The sequence below is a fragment of the Poromitra crassiceps genome, assembly GCF_964638095.1.
Source record: "Poromitra crassiceps genome assembly, chromosome: 13".
NCBI classification, from domain to species: Eukaryota; Metazoa; Chordata; class Actinopteri; order Beryciformes; family Melamphaidae; genus Poromitra; species Poromitra crassiceps.
Genome location: NC_139644.1, coordinates 22,738,464 through 22,752,399, shown reverse-complemented (window position 1 = coordinate 22,752,399; position 13,936 = coordinate 22,738,464). Strand labels below are relative to the sequence as shown.

Sequence of the window (13,936 nt, the reverse complement as noted above, 5' to 3'; positions counted from 1 at the left end):
GTCTAACGTTATGGCTCATTACCACAGGGGAACGTAGAGAGCTGCTGTGTATCAGTGGCTGTTCATCCAACGTTAAGGCTCATTACCACAGGGGAACGTAGAGAGCTGCTGTGTATCAGTGGCTGTTCGTCTAACGTTATGGCTCATTACCACAGGGGAACGTAGAGAGCTGCTGTGTATCAGTGGCTGTTCGTCTAACGTTATGGCTCATTACCACAGGGGAACGTAGAGAGCTGCTGTGTATCAGTGGCTGTTCGTCTAACGTTAAGGCTCATTACCACAGGGGAACGTAGAGAGCTGCTGTGTATCAGTGGCTGTTCGTCTAACGTTATGGCTCATTACCACAGGGGAACGTAGAGAGCTGCTGTGTATCAGTGGCTGTTCATCCAACGTTAAGGCTCATTACCACAGGGGAACGTAGAGAGCTGCTGTGTATCAGTGGCTGTTCGTCTAACGTTATGGCTCATTACCACAGGGGAACGTAGAGAGCTGCTGTGTATCAGTGGCTGTTCGTCTAACGTTATGGCTCATTACCACAGGGGAACGTAGAGAGCTGCTGTGTATCAGTGGCTGTTCGTCTAACGTTAAGGCTCATTACCACAGGGGAACGTAGAGAGCTGCTGTGTATCAGTGGCTGTTCGTCTAACGTTATGGCTCATTACCACAGGGGAACGTAGAGAGCTGCTGTGTATCAGTGGCTGTTCGTCTAACGTTATGGCTCATTACCACAGGGGAACGTAGAGAGCTGCTGTGTATCAGTGGCTGTTCGTCTAACGTTATGGCTCATTACCACAGGGGAACGTAGAGAGCTGCTGTGTATCAGTGGCTGTTCGTCTAACGTTAAGGCTCATTACCACAGGGGAACGTAGAGAGCTGCTGTGTATCAGTGGCTGTTCGTCTAACGTTAAGGTTCATTACCACGGGAACGTAGAGAGCTGCTGTGTATCAGTGGCTGTTCGTCTAACGTTATGGCTCATTACCACAGGGGAACGTAGAGAGCTGCTGTGTATCAGTGGCTGTTCGTCTAACGTTAAGGCTCATTACCACAGGGGAACGTAGAGAGCTGCTGTGTATCAGTGGCTGTTCGTCTAAAGTTAAGGCTCATTACCACAGGGGAACGTAGAGAGCTGCTGTGTATCAGTGGCTGTTCGTCTAACGTTAAGGTTCATTACCACAGGGGAACGTAGAGAGCTGCTGTGTATCAGTGGCTGTTCGTCTAACGTTAAGGCTCATTACCACAGGGGAACGTAGAGAGCTGCTGTGTATCAGTGGCTGTTCGTCTAACGTTATGGCTCATTACCACAGGGGAACGTAGAGAGCTGCTGTGTATCAGTGGCTGTTCGTCTAACGTTAAGGCTCATTACCACAGGGGAACGTAGAGAGCTGCTGTGTATCAGTGGCTGTTCGTCTAACGTTAAGGCTCATTACCACAGGGGAACGTAGAGGCACTTAGCAACGCTTGCTCCAGCAGCTATTGTTTTTAACCAGAAAAGCCATTGAAGGAGGGTGGGGGGGGGGGGGGGGGCATCTTTCAGAGCTCTGCTGCTGGCGCCGAACTTCACCCTTTCAGAAAGTGTCCCTGGTTGAAAACAATAAGCTTACAATGCCTGACTAGTCTAGGCACAAGAAAGCACCTTTTTGGGGGGAAGGAAGTGAGGCCTGAATCTGAACAATAGTAGCAAAGACTAAACATAATGGTACAATGGTGCTGTTTTTATTAATTACATACAGTATTTATAGTTTTTTATGGTGCTGTTTTTATTAATTACATACAGTATTTATAGTTTTTTATTGCACTTCCAAAGTTAGTTAAAAACAAACAATAGTGCAATTAACTATACAGACATGACATAAAAAAGGTACCATGCAGCATACAAACAAGCTTAATACAAAGAAATAACATCCGCAGTTCTGAGTTTTTTCTCTCTTCTTTTCATACATGTAGCTCGGAGCTGCCTGCAGCTGCAGTAGAAAAAGCAGGACGGGCTGACTGTGCAATGACTCATCCAGACCCTCCATGGAGAGGAGGCTGAAGTCTGGTCAGGCCCTCCATGGAGAGGAGGTTGAAGTCTGGTCAGGCCCTCCATGGAGAGGAGGCTGAAGTCTGGTCAGGCCCTCCATGGAGAGGAGGCTGAAGTCTGGTCAGGCCCTCCATGGAGAGGAGGCTGAAGTCTGGTCAGGCCCTCCATAGAGAGGAGGCTGAAGTCTGGTCAGGCCCTCCATGGAGAGGAGGCTGAAGTCTGGTCAGGCCCTCCATAGAGAGGAGGCTGAAGTCTGGTCAGGCCCTCCATGGAGAGGAGGCTGAAGTCTGGTCAGGTCCTCCATGGAGAGGAGGCTGAAGTCTGGTCAGGCCCTCCATAGAGAGGAGGCTGAAGTCTGGTCAGGCCCTCCATGGAGAGGAGGCTGAAGTATGGTCAGGCCCTCCATGGAGAGAAGGCTGAAGTATGGTCAGGCCCTCCATGGAGGCTGAAGTCTGGTCAGGCCCTCCATGGAGGCTGAAGTCTGGTCAGGTCCTCCATAGAGGAGACTGAAGTCTGGTCAGGCCCTCCATAGAGAGGAGACTGAAGTCTGGTCAGGCCCTCCATGGAGAGGAGGCTGAAGTCTGGTTTTTGGGGCTGGGTATCACATGTGTAGCAGACAGTACTGTAAAATGATCCTTAAAAAGTGTCTATGGTCTCTGATGCTAAAACGGTCATCTACTACAATAAAATAACATGTACACGACGGTACGTAAAAGAGGATGTCTCTATTTTTGTCAGAAGTTCTTACTCATGTCTAAGGGAAAATGCCAATAAATGAAACTAAATTGGGGGATGTGTCTGCTTTGGGGATAATTCCTCGTTATAAAAGCTTATAAAAACATCTTTGGTCCATGCTCAAACCCATGACTTGGCAAAACTTTGGCTTCACAAGTAAACCCGGAGACAGACAGACAAGCAGATCGTGAACACAGAGGCCATTTCTTTGACACAGGGGGAGCTACACAGGATTTACACATCTGACCTGCTTGAGGGAACAAAAAAAAGCGCTGATCAGTGAAATAAACCAAATATCGAAATGAAAGTAGGTCCGCATTTAAGACATAAAAAAGGGTTAAAAAAAATCAAAGTACGCATACTATCGGAGCATTCATGGCCTGAATAGAATAGTTTCTGTTTAAAGACCACAAGAGAGATGGGGATCTGTTTGGTAAATATGCCTTGCCAGGTTTCAAATGGTCCACATCACTGACTGTGTGGTATCATGTAGGCTACTCTAGCTTAACTCAGGTCCAAAATATGTTTAAAAAAAGGGGGAAGCTTTCATTTTAGTAGAAAAATGTTGCATTAGGATAGTAAATGATAAAAAAACAAAACATTTGAATGCTTCAATGAATTGTTAGCCAAAGTAGAGACAAGGTTTATGTTGAGGATTACAGCCCAGACAAGCAGCACAATGAGGGGGCAAATCAGAGCATTGGGTGGAAACAAAATAGACACAGCCCCAAAATCCTTTGGTTTCTGTTTTACAGAATTAGCCCAGATCCTGAATGCCCCATCCAGGAAATGGCTTTCCCGTCCTTTATCGCAAACGCACGTACGCACGCACGCTCAACGGATAATCCCAGAGGGCAGAGTCTATATGGCTGTGGCAGCCAAAGTGACTTCGCTACAGAGCTCAACATCTGTTTCCAGTTCCAAGTTCACATGGCTCGCTGCATCAACAGTTCCAGGTAATGCAAGCCTGGCTGGGCTCTTATGAAAACGGACCGTTTCTGATCAACGTGTCAGCATAAGGGTGTGTGAGTGAGTGAGTGACTGAGTGAGTGAGAGTGTGTGTGTGTGTGTGTGTGTGTGTAAAGAGTGAGATCCAGAGAGGAGGGGGTGGGGGTGACGCTGAATGTTCTCACCCCTATTCCAGCAGTGCATGAGCGACGATAGCCTTCTAGGAAAGGCAACACAACTATGGCACACTTGGAGAGGAAGAGAGAAACGGGCCAGAGAGGGAGAGAGAGGAGTAGTGTTTTCACGTTTTCACTCTAAGCCATAGCTCCATGGGAGAGAGTACCACAGCTTCTTCTTACCATAAGTCCTAACTCTGGTGACTCTCCCTGATGTAGCGAGGCTCATGCCAGCCAACGTCTCACATTGTCGAGGGGGTTAGGGGTTAGGGTGGGGGTCGGGGTGGGGGGTGGCTGTTGCCATGTATAGTAACAGAGGTGGTTGCGTGACAGGATGGGGGTGGGGGGTGTGTGACACCTCATCAGCAACCGCATTGGTTTCTGTGGGTTTCTGGCCTCACTTGCAAAACAGCACACACACACCCCACTCCTCCTCCCACCCCTCCATCGGCCAGCAGCTCCTTCAGCTGGAAAGCTCAGTGAGGGTTTATTTTCACGGATGGGGAGTGAAAACAGCCCTCTCTTTGTTTTGGCTGCCGTGCCGTTCCCAGCGGAGGAGGCGCGGGGTCCTGAGGGCTGGGGCCGGCCGGCCTCCGAGGGGCCGGGCGGAGAGGGTGGGAGTGGGGGGACGGGGGTTCTTGGGGGTCCTTCTCACACCGGGTGCGAGGGCAGCTCCAGGAGGGTGGGGGTCGGCATCTGCGCCAGGTGATGGAAGCCCACCTCGGTGCTGTCCGCTATTTTGATGCCCATGTCCTCGCCTTTCCCTCGCTGGCGACGGATGGCACTGAAGTAGGCATTCATCAGTTGCATGATCTCAGTCAGCTGTGTGAGAGAGAGAGAGAGAGAGAGAGAGAGAGAGAGAGAGAGAGAGAGACAGAGAGAGAGAGAGAGAGAGAGAGAGAGAGAGAGAGACAGAGAGAGAGAGAGAGAGAGAGAGAGAGAGAGAGAGAGAGAGAGAGAGAGAGACAGAGAGAGAGAGAGACAGAGAGAGAGAGAGAGAGAGAGAGAGAGAGAGAGAGAGAGAGAGAGAGATCAGATGTGTGGCTGTCTGGCATTGTCACAGGAGGGTGGGGAGGGATGATGTCATCCAGCTGGAACAGACTGAATCCCCCAGAAACGGTCAGAGGATGATGTTCCTTGGCACATTGTGGAGGACACACACATCTCGCGCACACACACATGCGCGCGCACACACACACACACACACACACACGTAGAGATGCAGCGATTAACTGCGGTTTAAAACGTCACGGTTTTGTAACCGTAAAGGCTCAGCTACGCCGAGTGTTTCTGTTCTCACTCGCGAAAAAGATGCCACTGTGGAAGTTATACGCTAGGAAAACGCTGCAACAACTCCTTGTTGACGAGTTAATAGATTATCCTTTGTTTATTTTAACAACACAATTTCACTTCCTAGTTGTCACAGACCAAAAAACCGAATCACCCGTTAGGGTCTATGGGAAACATAGTTAGTAACAGTAACTATGTAACAGTAGTAACAGTCCCGTGAATGTATTGTAAACACATAAGAACATGGTTGAGATCACTGTGAATTATCTGTAGTGTTTTGAAATGAATGAATGCTTAATATTCGTGCAACCGGGATTTTTCCTTAGACTATAATCGTACCGTCAAAATATATAATCGCTGCATCCGCGCGCACGGCCGCACACTTCCTCGACAGAAATAGCATTTCGGACGAGTGGATATTTCATGGCTTTGTCATGTTGTTCAGCTGCTGTTGCAGAAAAAAAGGCAGGGCACAGCAGAATAGTTCATTTGTTTATGCGTCTCCCTGTTACCCAGACCTTGGTGGACAGGTCTGCCAAACCGCCATACACCACCATGACCGTTATCCTCGCTCCAGTCCTGCTAATGCTAGCCTAAACGTGAGTGTGTGTGTGTGTGTGTGTGTGTGTGCGTACGTACGTGTACGCATGTGTGTGTGTGTGTGTGTGTGTGTGTGTGTGTGTTGTGCGAGCGCTGGCTAAAACATTACCCTAGCGTCAACCCCTCCCCTACTCTCTAACTTTAAGTGTAAGCCTTGAATCAGCAGCTAATCTGGCCCTCACCCTTAACTCCGAGCCTGACCATAATCACCCCCTGCAAATGCGCTCCCTCTCAGACTCCCTGCCCAATTTGCTCAAAAGCCTGCACATTTATGACAGAGCTATGCCAGGCCTTCAGTTCATCAAATTAGGGGGCCTTTTCTGAGCTTCCCTTCAATTCGCCTGTTCGTCTGCACCAATAAATAAATAAAAGCCACTTTTGTGCCTCGCGAGAGATCACAGAGGGATTTTTGTCCCCGTGTGGGAAGATGCAAGCAAATCTGCCCCAGTGAAAGGCAAGAGATTTGTTCTCCTCTGAAAAAAATGTCTGTTTGGAAGAATATCCGGGCTTCTGAGAAATGTTTTGGCTAATATTTTAATCTAACCACTGCAATAAAACGCACCCCCAGTTGCCATTTAATGCCAGGAAGTTGGACTTTTGGTGGTTAGCATCGGTCGGAGAGCAGGGGCAGGTTGTGTGTGCTCTCTTTTTAGACCAAATTAATGAGTGTTTTTAAAGTGGGGTCACAGAGCTGAGGGGGAGGGGAGGGGGGGTTAGGATATCATGAGCAGACAGCGTGCCTCTTTCACTGACGCTGCAGAACGCTGCATGGTGATAAGGCCACTGGCCCAGCGCTGCACGCAAACCAAATCCTGACTGCGCTGAAGACACACTGCACAGACCTCAATGAAGAAACAACTGAGGGCAAAGTAAAAACCTGCGTTCACTTTTACAATCTCCCCCCCAGCCTCGACTCGGGGACATAGACTGCCATACCTTGGTGGTTTCAAACAGCAGATCCCGATCCCCGGCCGTGATCTTGAAGGTGTTGCTGTCGGAGACGCCGTAGGAGCAGATCTGGCCGTAAGGGAAGGACTCGAGGGCCTCGGCTTCTCCCTGCCGATACAGAGACACGGATGTAGCAGCGACGCCCAGCCACAGCTTCTGGGAGAAGCTTCCTGACGAACTCTGGAGAGAGGAAGAGGGAAGAAATGTCACAACAGTTCATCTTCTCTTGCCTTTTTCTTTTAATCCTATTTTACCCAGGGAAGATTTACTGAGCAGACTTTTTATGCCAACAGTTCTAAACATTTCTACCTGGGGCTGCTCAGTACAACCCCAGTCGTCTACAGCTGGACACCAGAACAGGAACACTCCGCCGATTTTCAACCAGCTTTGTATGATTAGAACATCAGTAGTATATCAGAAAACTGTAAACTGTTTTAAAGTCATTCATTTAGTTTGATTTGATTTGATTTGATTTGATACTTTATTGTCCACCATGGTGGAAATTTTTCTTTAACAGTTATTGAGAGTTGATTTGAGTTAAGTTGTGGACCAGTAATATCATTCATGCACAAATGACATCACTGGTCCGCAACTTAACTCAAATCAACTCTCAATAACTGTCAACTTAAATTAATGACTTCAAACCTGTTTACAGTTTTCTGATATACTACTGATGTTCTAATGGAACAAAGCCGGTTGAAAATCGGCGGAGTGTTCTTTTGAGTGCCTTGCTCAGGAAAACCAATGCTGGTTGCTGGTAGGGGTCTTATTTATTTCCCAGCTGGGTTTCAAACCAGTGACCCTCTGTGACCTCAAACCATTAGACTACCCCCACCCCCAGCTCTCAACTGATCTGAACAAAGAGCAAAGTGTTACACTAAAACTGAAACATGAGCTCACGACACTCACAATATAGAAGTCCACCTCGTAGAGAGTGCATCCAAACCCCGACCACTGGCGCGCGATGGTGAGGTAGGCGGCCATACTGTCCCCGCGGCTGTAGCCGGCCAGACCTCTCCAGCGCTCCACGACGGAGCCCATGACGGCCACCGCCTCCTCCTTCAGCCGACTCCGCAGACGCATGTCCTGCTCCACCTTCTGCTTGTGGGCCGTCGTGGCCGTGTGGCTCCACAGCGCCCCCGCCAGGAGGCCGGTGGGGAAGCGCTGCGTCGTCGGGCAGCCCTGAGCCGCCAGCTGGCAAGGGGGTAAAGCCGGGTGGGCGGAGAGGGACATCAGGATGCGAGCTTCCACCATGTGAGTGGGGAAGAGCTCGTCCAGTGTCGGGCAGGGCGCGTGCGTACTGAAGTCTCCCATCAGACACTGGAGCCTGAGGGCGGCCAAGGCCTGCAAGTCCTCTTCACAGGCTGGCAGCTGGCCACGCACCACCATCTCATGACACTGCAGCACAGAGACAGACACAGAGGGACAGATGGGGAAGGGCAGACAGGACAGAAAGAAAGACGGGACAGTCTGTTAGTAACAGCCTCCCTCCCCCTGTCCCATCCATTTAACCCCACCCGGTTTTATTTTGTCCCATAACTCTTTTATAACAGTCCTCCGGCTAATGAACACAGTGCTGGCTGCCTCTTGGCCCCTCTGCACTGTGGCCAGTGCTCTTAGTCATGCTTTTAAAGCATTGTGTTTTATTACAATTGTGGCCTGTAAGACATTAACAGTTGTTAAGTAAAAAAAAAAAAACCTAATAACCTAAAAACCTAATAATACAATGATGTATGAGGAATGAGTCACTGGCAGTGCAGTGCAGGCTGTTCAATCACATCTCCATATATCAGCACTTGAATGGTCACTTGTGTTTCACGACACCTCACAAAGAAGAGAGCGCTGCTCCACCGCCATTGAGTTGTGTTCTGCTCCATTACCTGTTCAAAGAGGAAGAGATACTCGATGCTGTCCACTGATATGCTGTCAGCATCCAACAGGCAGTAGAGCTTGAAGCACAGTTTCCACTGGGAGCTCGACTCTGACTCTTTGGTGGAAAAGCTGGATGGCGGAGGGACAGAAGGTGTCAGAAAGAGGGAACAGTGGGAGCAAGTATACCGCTTTACAAATAGTATAATAAGACTCTCAAGCGTGATGTTAATATCCTGTGATTACATTACCACTATGTGCTCTATTGCCGTTAAGTAACTTGGTGGTTTGCTGGGTTTCGTGTTTACCCTGTCACTCAACACTGTGAGGACACAGACGCCCACGCCTGCTAGAAAAACACAGATCCCTTTCATTCCGGCGCGATGCCTTATCGTTAAGTTTGGGACTTTGCCTTGTACAAGCAAATGACATCAGCTTCATCCTTGGCTCTCCAACGGCTGCGTTGGCTGCTGATAGACGTAGTGACACAAGTCCAGCTTCCCAGCAGGGTGCCGTGTTTAACCAGCCAGCCCAGGCAAGGTCAACAGTTATCGAGGATCCTGGATCACTTTCAGCGTGGGAACTGGACTAGCGAAGATAAATACCCAATCAGCCACTGTTTGCATTCTTCTAGCCAGTGATAAATAGCTTGGATTCCTGCCACAGACGTAGACGAGATGTTTTTAGAGCGTGTCTGGTCGGGGCTTTATTGTGTCTGACTTTCTCGCGACACGTCTGTCTGTGTCACAGGGCGAAGAGTGACATTTACTTTTCAAACCTGGTCAGGATGTCTGCGATGAGCGCGCCGCTCGCCAAGGGCTGCTCCCACAGCGCGTTCTGCTCGTACAGGGCAAACGTGTTCCTGCTGTCCTGCAGGCCCAGCTTCTCCTGCAGCCTGCGCACCACCTGGGGAGGGGGAGGGGCAGGGGGAGGAGGGAGGGGGGACAGGTGGATAGAGAGAGGGATATATTCTAAGGGTGAGACAAACAGACAAACTGTGACTTACTGTGAAAACATCAATATGACACGTGGGGAAGAGAGAAGTTGTCTTCTAAGTAGGGCTGCACCAATATGATAAATTTGGCTGATACCAAATGCTGTTATGGCCGTTACACCGATAGCTATGTCGATATGATCTGTATAAAAACAACTTTCTATAATCAAATTGTGTAGATAGATACTGAACAACACTGTTCCCGCCCCTCCAATTCTTTTTTTGGAAAAGCCCATAAATCATAGATTTACTGCATTGTTTCCTCTTAATATCGAAACTTTGGCCGATATCGATAACTGATAATAGAATTGCTGTTATTTTGCTCATTGGACCAATACTGATGGCAATACCGATATGATTGCTGATATATGGTGCCTCCCTAGTTATAAGGTAGAATCCAGATGAATCAGTCAAACCTCATTGGCAGTCGTGTGTGAGCTGATGTAGAGCTGGCAGGAGCCGGGGCCGGGATAATGCACGGTGCACAGCATCTCCTGCCGGCTCATCAGCATCTGGATCTCCTCCCAGGACGGCACACACTCCCGACACCTGGTCTTCTCCAGAGCCTCGCCGATGAACGATGCATAGTTATCCATCTCAGACTCTGGACTCTGGCTCTGGACCCTGCCAGGCAGAGAAGGGGGGGGGGACACAGGGGTGAGTACGACTGTGTGTGTCAGTATGTGCTTGTGCATGTGCTTATTTCAACTGAACATTTGCCAGCCAAATGAAAACGTAGCTACTCTAAAAGGGAAAGGTTGTTTATGCCCGCGATGTTAATGCTGATCCACGGTCTGTAAAGTGTTATGCTATGATTGTAGCGTTTGCGTCATCCTTTTGATTCAACCCACTTCTTTATTTTCTTTGGGCCGGCAATGCTAGAAAGTCAATGAGGCGAGGAATGACAAATGTTCTCACTTTAGCTCTTAGGGACTTAGAAGGCTCAACATCCCTCAATCCTTCAAAGAAAAGGAAAAGGGCAAAGAAAACATGTTTGACTTTGGGCAGCGCACGGAACAGGAAGAGGTGTTTCCGCTCACGTGAACCGGAGTGACCCGCCACTTCCTCCCAGTGGACTGTCCAGGGGAGGTGTGTGTGTGTGTGTGTGTGTGTGTGTGTGTGTGTGTGCGTGTGCGCGCACGTACATGCGTGTTGTGTGTGTGTGTGTGTGTGTGTGTGTGTGTGAGAGAGAGAGAGAGAGAGGGGGCACTAAATAAATGCGCGGGACAACACACTCCGACTGGGGCATGAAATGTCCAGCGACACCTTGGCGAGTGTGAGAGGTGTGAATAATACAACATGAAGTTATGAGCTCAGCCCTATATAAACACAGAGGGGGGGGGGGGGGGGGGGGGTGGTAATAGGAAGGAAACAATTATACTTCAGCGTTCGTCCCAAAATACACAAAACAGAGAACAGAGGGAGAGAGGCGAATGAGAGGGCCTGAAACTTTCTGCCAGACAGAGAGAGAGAGAGAGGCCCTCTGCTGTGTGTGTGTCTCTCTCTCTCATGACTACATGGCCACAGGGTGGGTTTTGTCCCGCTCAAACATAATTAGGAATGTTCCACTGAGTCTGTGTGATCCCAAGTTCTTCTCTTCTGCTCCCTTCACCCCACTCTGCTCTTCTCTTCTCCTCTCTCTCCCCGGCTTTCTTCCTCCCTTCACCCCACTCTGCTCTGCTCTTCTCCTCTCTCTCCCCGGCTTTCTTCCTCCCTTCACCCCACTCTGCTCTTCTCTTCTCCTCTCTCTCCCCGGCTTTCTTCCTCCCTTCACCCCACTCTGCTCTGCTCTTCTCCTCTCTCTCCCCGGCTTTCTTCCTCCCTTCACCCCACTCTGCTCTGCTCTTCTCCTCTCTCTCCCCGGCTTTCTTCCTCCCTTCACCCCACTCTGCTCTTCTCTTCTCCTCTCTCTCCCCGGCTTTCTTCCTCCCTTCACCCCACTCTGCTCTGCTCTTCTCCTCTCTCTCCCCGGCTTTCTTCCTCCCTTCACCCCACTCTGCTCTGCTCTTCTCCTCTCTCTCCCCGGCTTTCTTCCTCCCTTCCACCTCTGCTCCGCCAACGCAGAGCTTACGGCCTATTCTCTCTGACTGGAGACATTCCCCGGGGGTTTCTCAGGGCGCTGGGAGGGGAGGGTTTCTGGGCCCGCTGCCCGGCTCCAGAGTCCCCAGCTCTGCCCAGCTGCAGCTTCAGCACTGATCCACAGAGGCAGAGTGCGTGAGAGCGACGGCAAGACATATCTCACACACACACACACACACACACACACACACACACACACACACACACACACAGCGGAGGCAGCGAGTTCCAGGGGAGTTATGCCTCGGCATTGCATGCAACTGTTCCATTAGCTCGGGTGGTGATTCTGAGTACAGACGTATAGATAGAAAACTATAGCGGTTCGATGACATGTTGGAGAGTACAGACATACAGTCTAGATAGAAAACTATAGTGGTTCAATGACATGTTGGAGAGTACAGACATACAGTCTAGATAGAAAACTATAGCGGTTCGATGACATGTTGGAGAGTACAGACATACAGTCTAGATAGAAAACTATAGTGGTTCAATGACATGTTGGAGAGTACAGACATACAGTCTAGATAGAAAACTATAGCGGTTCAATGACATGTTGGAGAGTACAGACATACAGTCTAGATAGAAAACTATAGTGGTTCAATGACATGTTGGAGAGTACAGACATACAGTATAGATAGAAAACTATAGTGGTTCGATGGTATGGCGTTGGAGAGAAAATCTGGAGCAGGAGATTAGCACTGCTAATATATCTTAGATTAGCATGCTGGACAGAGGGGCTAATTCAGACCTGCAAATCCAGCCCTAAACACTGGATCTGTCTGGGGGAACACTAACAATGTGAGGGCATATCACGCTACTATATCTAAACTGGCGGTTAGCAGAGCCGGCGCCTGCTTTTTGTCCGCTGTCTAGACCCTGTGTTTCCCCTGCTCCTACAGGCTGCTGGTTCACCTCGGTCTGTCTAGACCCTGTGTTTCCCCTGTTACTACAGACTGCTGGTTCACCTCGGTCTGTCTAGACCCTGTGCTTCCCCTGCTACTACAGGCTGCTGGTTCACCTCGGTCTGTCTAGACTCTGTGTTTCCCCTGCTACTACAGGCTGCTGGTTCACCTCCGTCTGTCTAGACCCTGTGCTTCCCCTGCTACTACAGGCTGCTGGTTCACCTCGGTCTGTCTAGACCCTGTGTTTCCCCTGCTACTACAGGCTGCTGGTTCACCTCGGTCTGTCTAGACCCTGTGTTTCCCCTGTTACTACAGACTGCTGGTTCACCTCGGTCTGTCTAGACCCTGTGTTTCCCCTGCTACTACAGGCTGCTGGTTCACCTCGGTCTGTCTAGACCCTGTGCTTCCCCTGCTACTACAGACTGCTGGTTCACCTCGGTCTGTCTAGACCCTGTGCTTCCCCTGCTACTACAGGCTGCTGGTTCACCTCCGTCTGTCTAGACCCTGTGTTTCCCCTGCTACTACAGGCTGCTGGTTCACCTCCGTCTGTCTAGACCCTGTGTTTCCCCTGCTACTACAGGCTGCTGGTTCACCTCCGTCTGTCTAGACCCTGTGCTTCCCCTGCTACTACAGGCTGCTGGTTCACCTCGGTCTGTCTAGACCCTGTGCTTCCCCTGCTACTACAGGCTGCTGGTTCACCTCGGTCTGTCTAGACCCTGTGCTTCCCCTGCTACTACAGACTGCTGGTTCACCTCGGTCTGTCTAGACCCTGTGTTTCCCCTGCTACTACTACAGACTGCTGGTTCACCTCCGTCTGTGCCTGTGTTTTCCCTGCTACTACAGACTGCTGGTTCACCTCGACCTCTCCTCCCTCGCACCCTCCTCCACCGGCAGCAGCCGGCTTCTGCTCTGCTGCCGCGTTCATGTCATGTTGGCAGAAGTGGAAGGACAGGATGACATCTTGTTTCTACAACTTGGAAGTGCTCACATGTTCACCTCGTTGGGAGCAGCCATCATTACATTTACAAGTTTCAATCAAACATCGTCACGCACAACTCGTGACACCACATGTGGGAGATATCGGAGGCCACAAAAAAAAAACATCCTCTTTGTAATTACCACTAGGGAGGCTGACGTGAACGCTTCCTCCCCAGTCAGCAGCTCATACAGTAAATACAACAGAACATGAACATCAGTGTAAGACAATGTGATGCTGCACTCACGTCACATGGGGAATAGGTGTGAGAGCAATGTGGCCCTAAGATAATATTACAATACTCCGGGGTATTTCTGCGATAACGATATTCTTGAAGATATGACAAAATACTGAAACAAATCAAATACTACTACTGTTATTTTGTGATCACAACTCTT

At 49.7% G+C, this 13,936-nt stretch overlaps 1 protein-coding gene across 2 annotated transcripts in view; it reads right to left on the bottom strand.

The window, feature by feature from the left end:
• Positions 1 to 4,471: 4,471 nt before the first annotated feature.
• The window catches only part of plekhh3 (pleckstrin homology, MyTH4 and FERM domain containing H3), a gene marked incomplete at its 5' end in the record, with an annotated part of 39,473 nt that continues 30,008 nt past the window's right edge, over positions 4,472 to 13,936 (bottom strand). The window contains 6 exons of one of the 2 annotated variants that reach the window (XM_083648615.1): positions 4,472 to 4,702; positions 6,707 to 6,898; positions 7,628 to 8,116; positions 8,599 to 8,719; positions 9,357 to 9,493; positions 9,998 to 10,205. In XM_083648615.1, coding sequence (XP_083504741.1) covers positions 4,532 to 4,702; positions 6,707 to 6,898; positions 7,628 to 8,116; positions 8,599 to 8,719; positions 9,357 to 9,493; positions 9,998 to 10,205 — 1,318 coding nt within the window. In that variant the 3' untranslated portion in view covers positions 4,472 to 4,531. The remainder of the gene's footprint in view (positions 4,703 to 6,706; positions 6,899 to 7,627; positions 8,117 to 8,598; positions 8,720 to 9,356; positions 9,494 to 9,997; positions 10,206 to 13,936) is intronic. The other variant, XM_083648616.1, reaches the window with a different exon arrangement.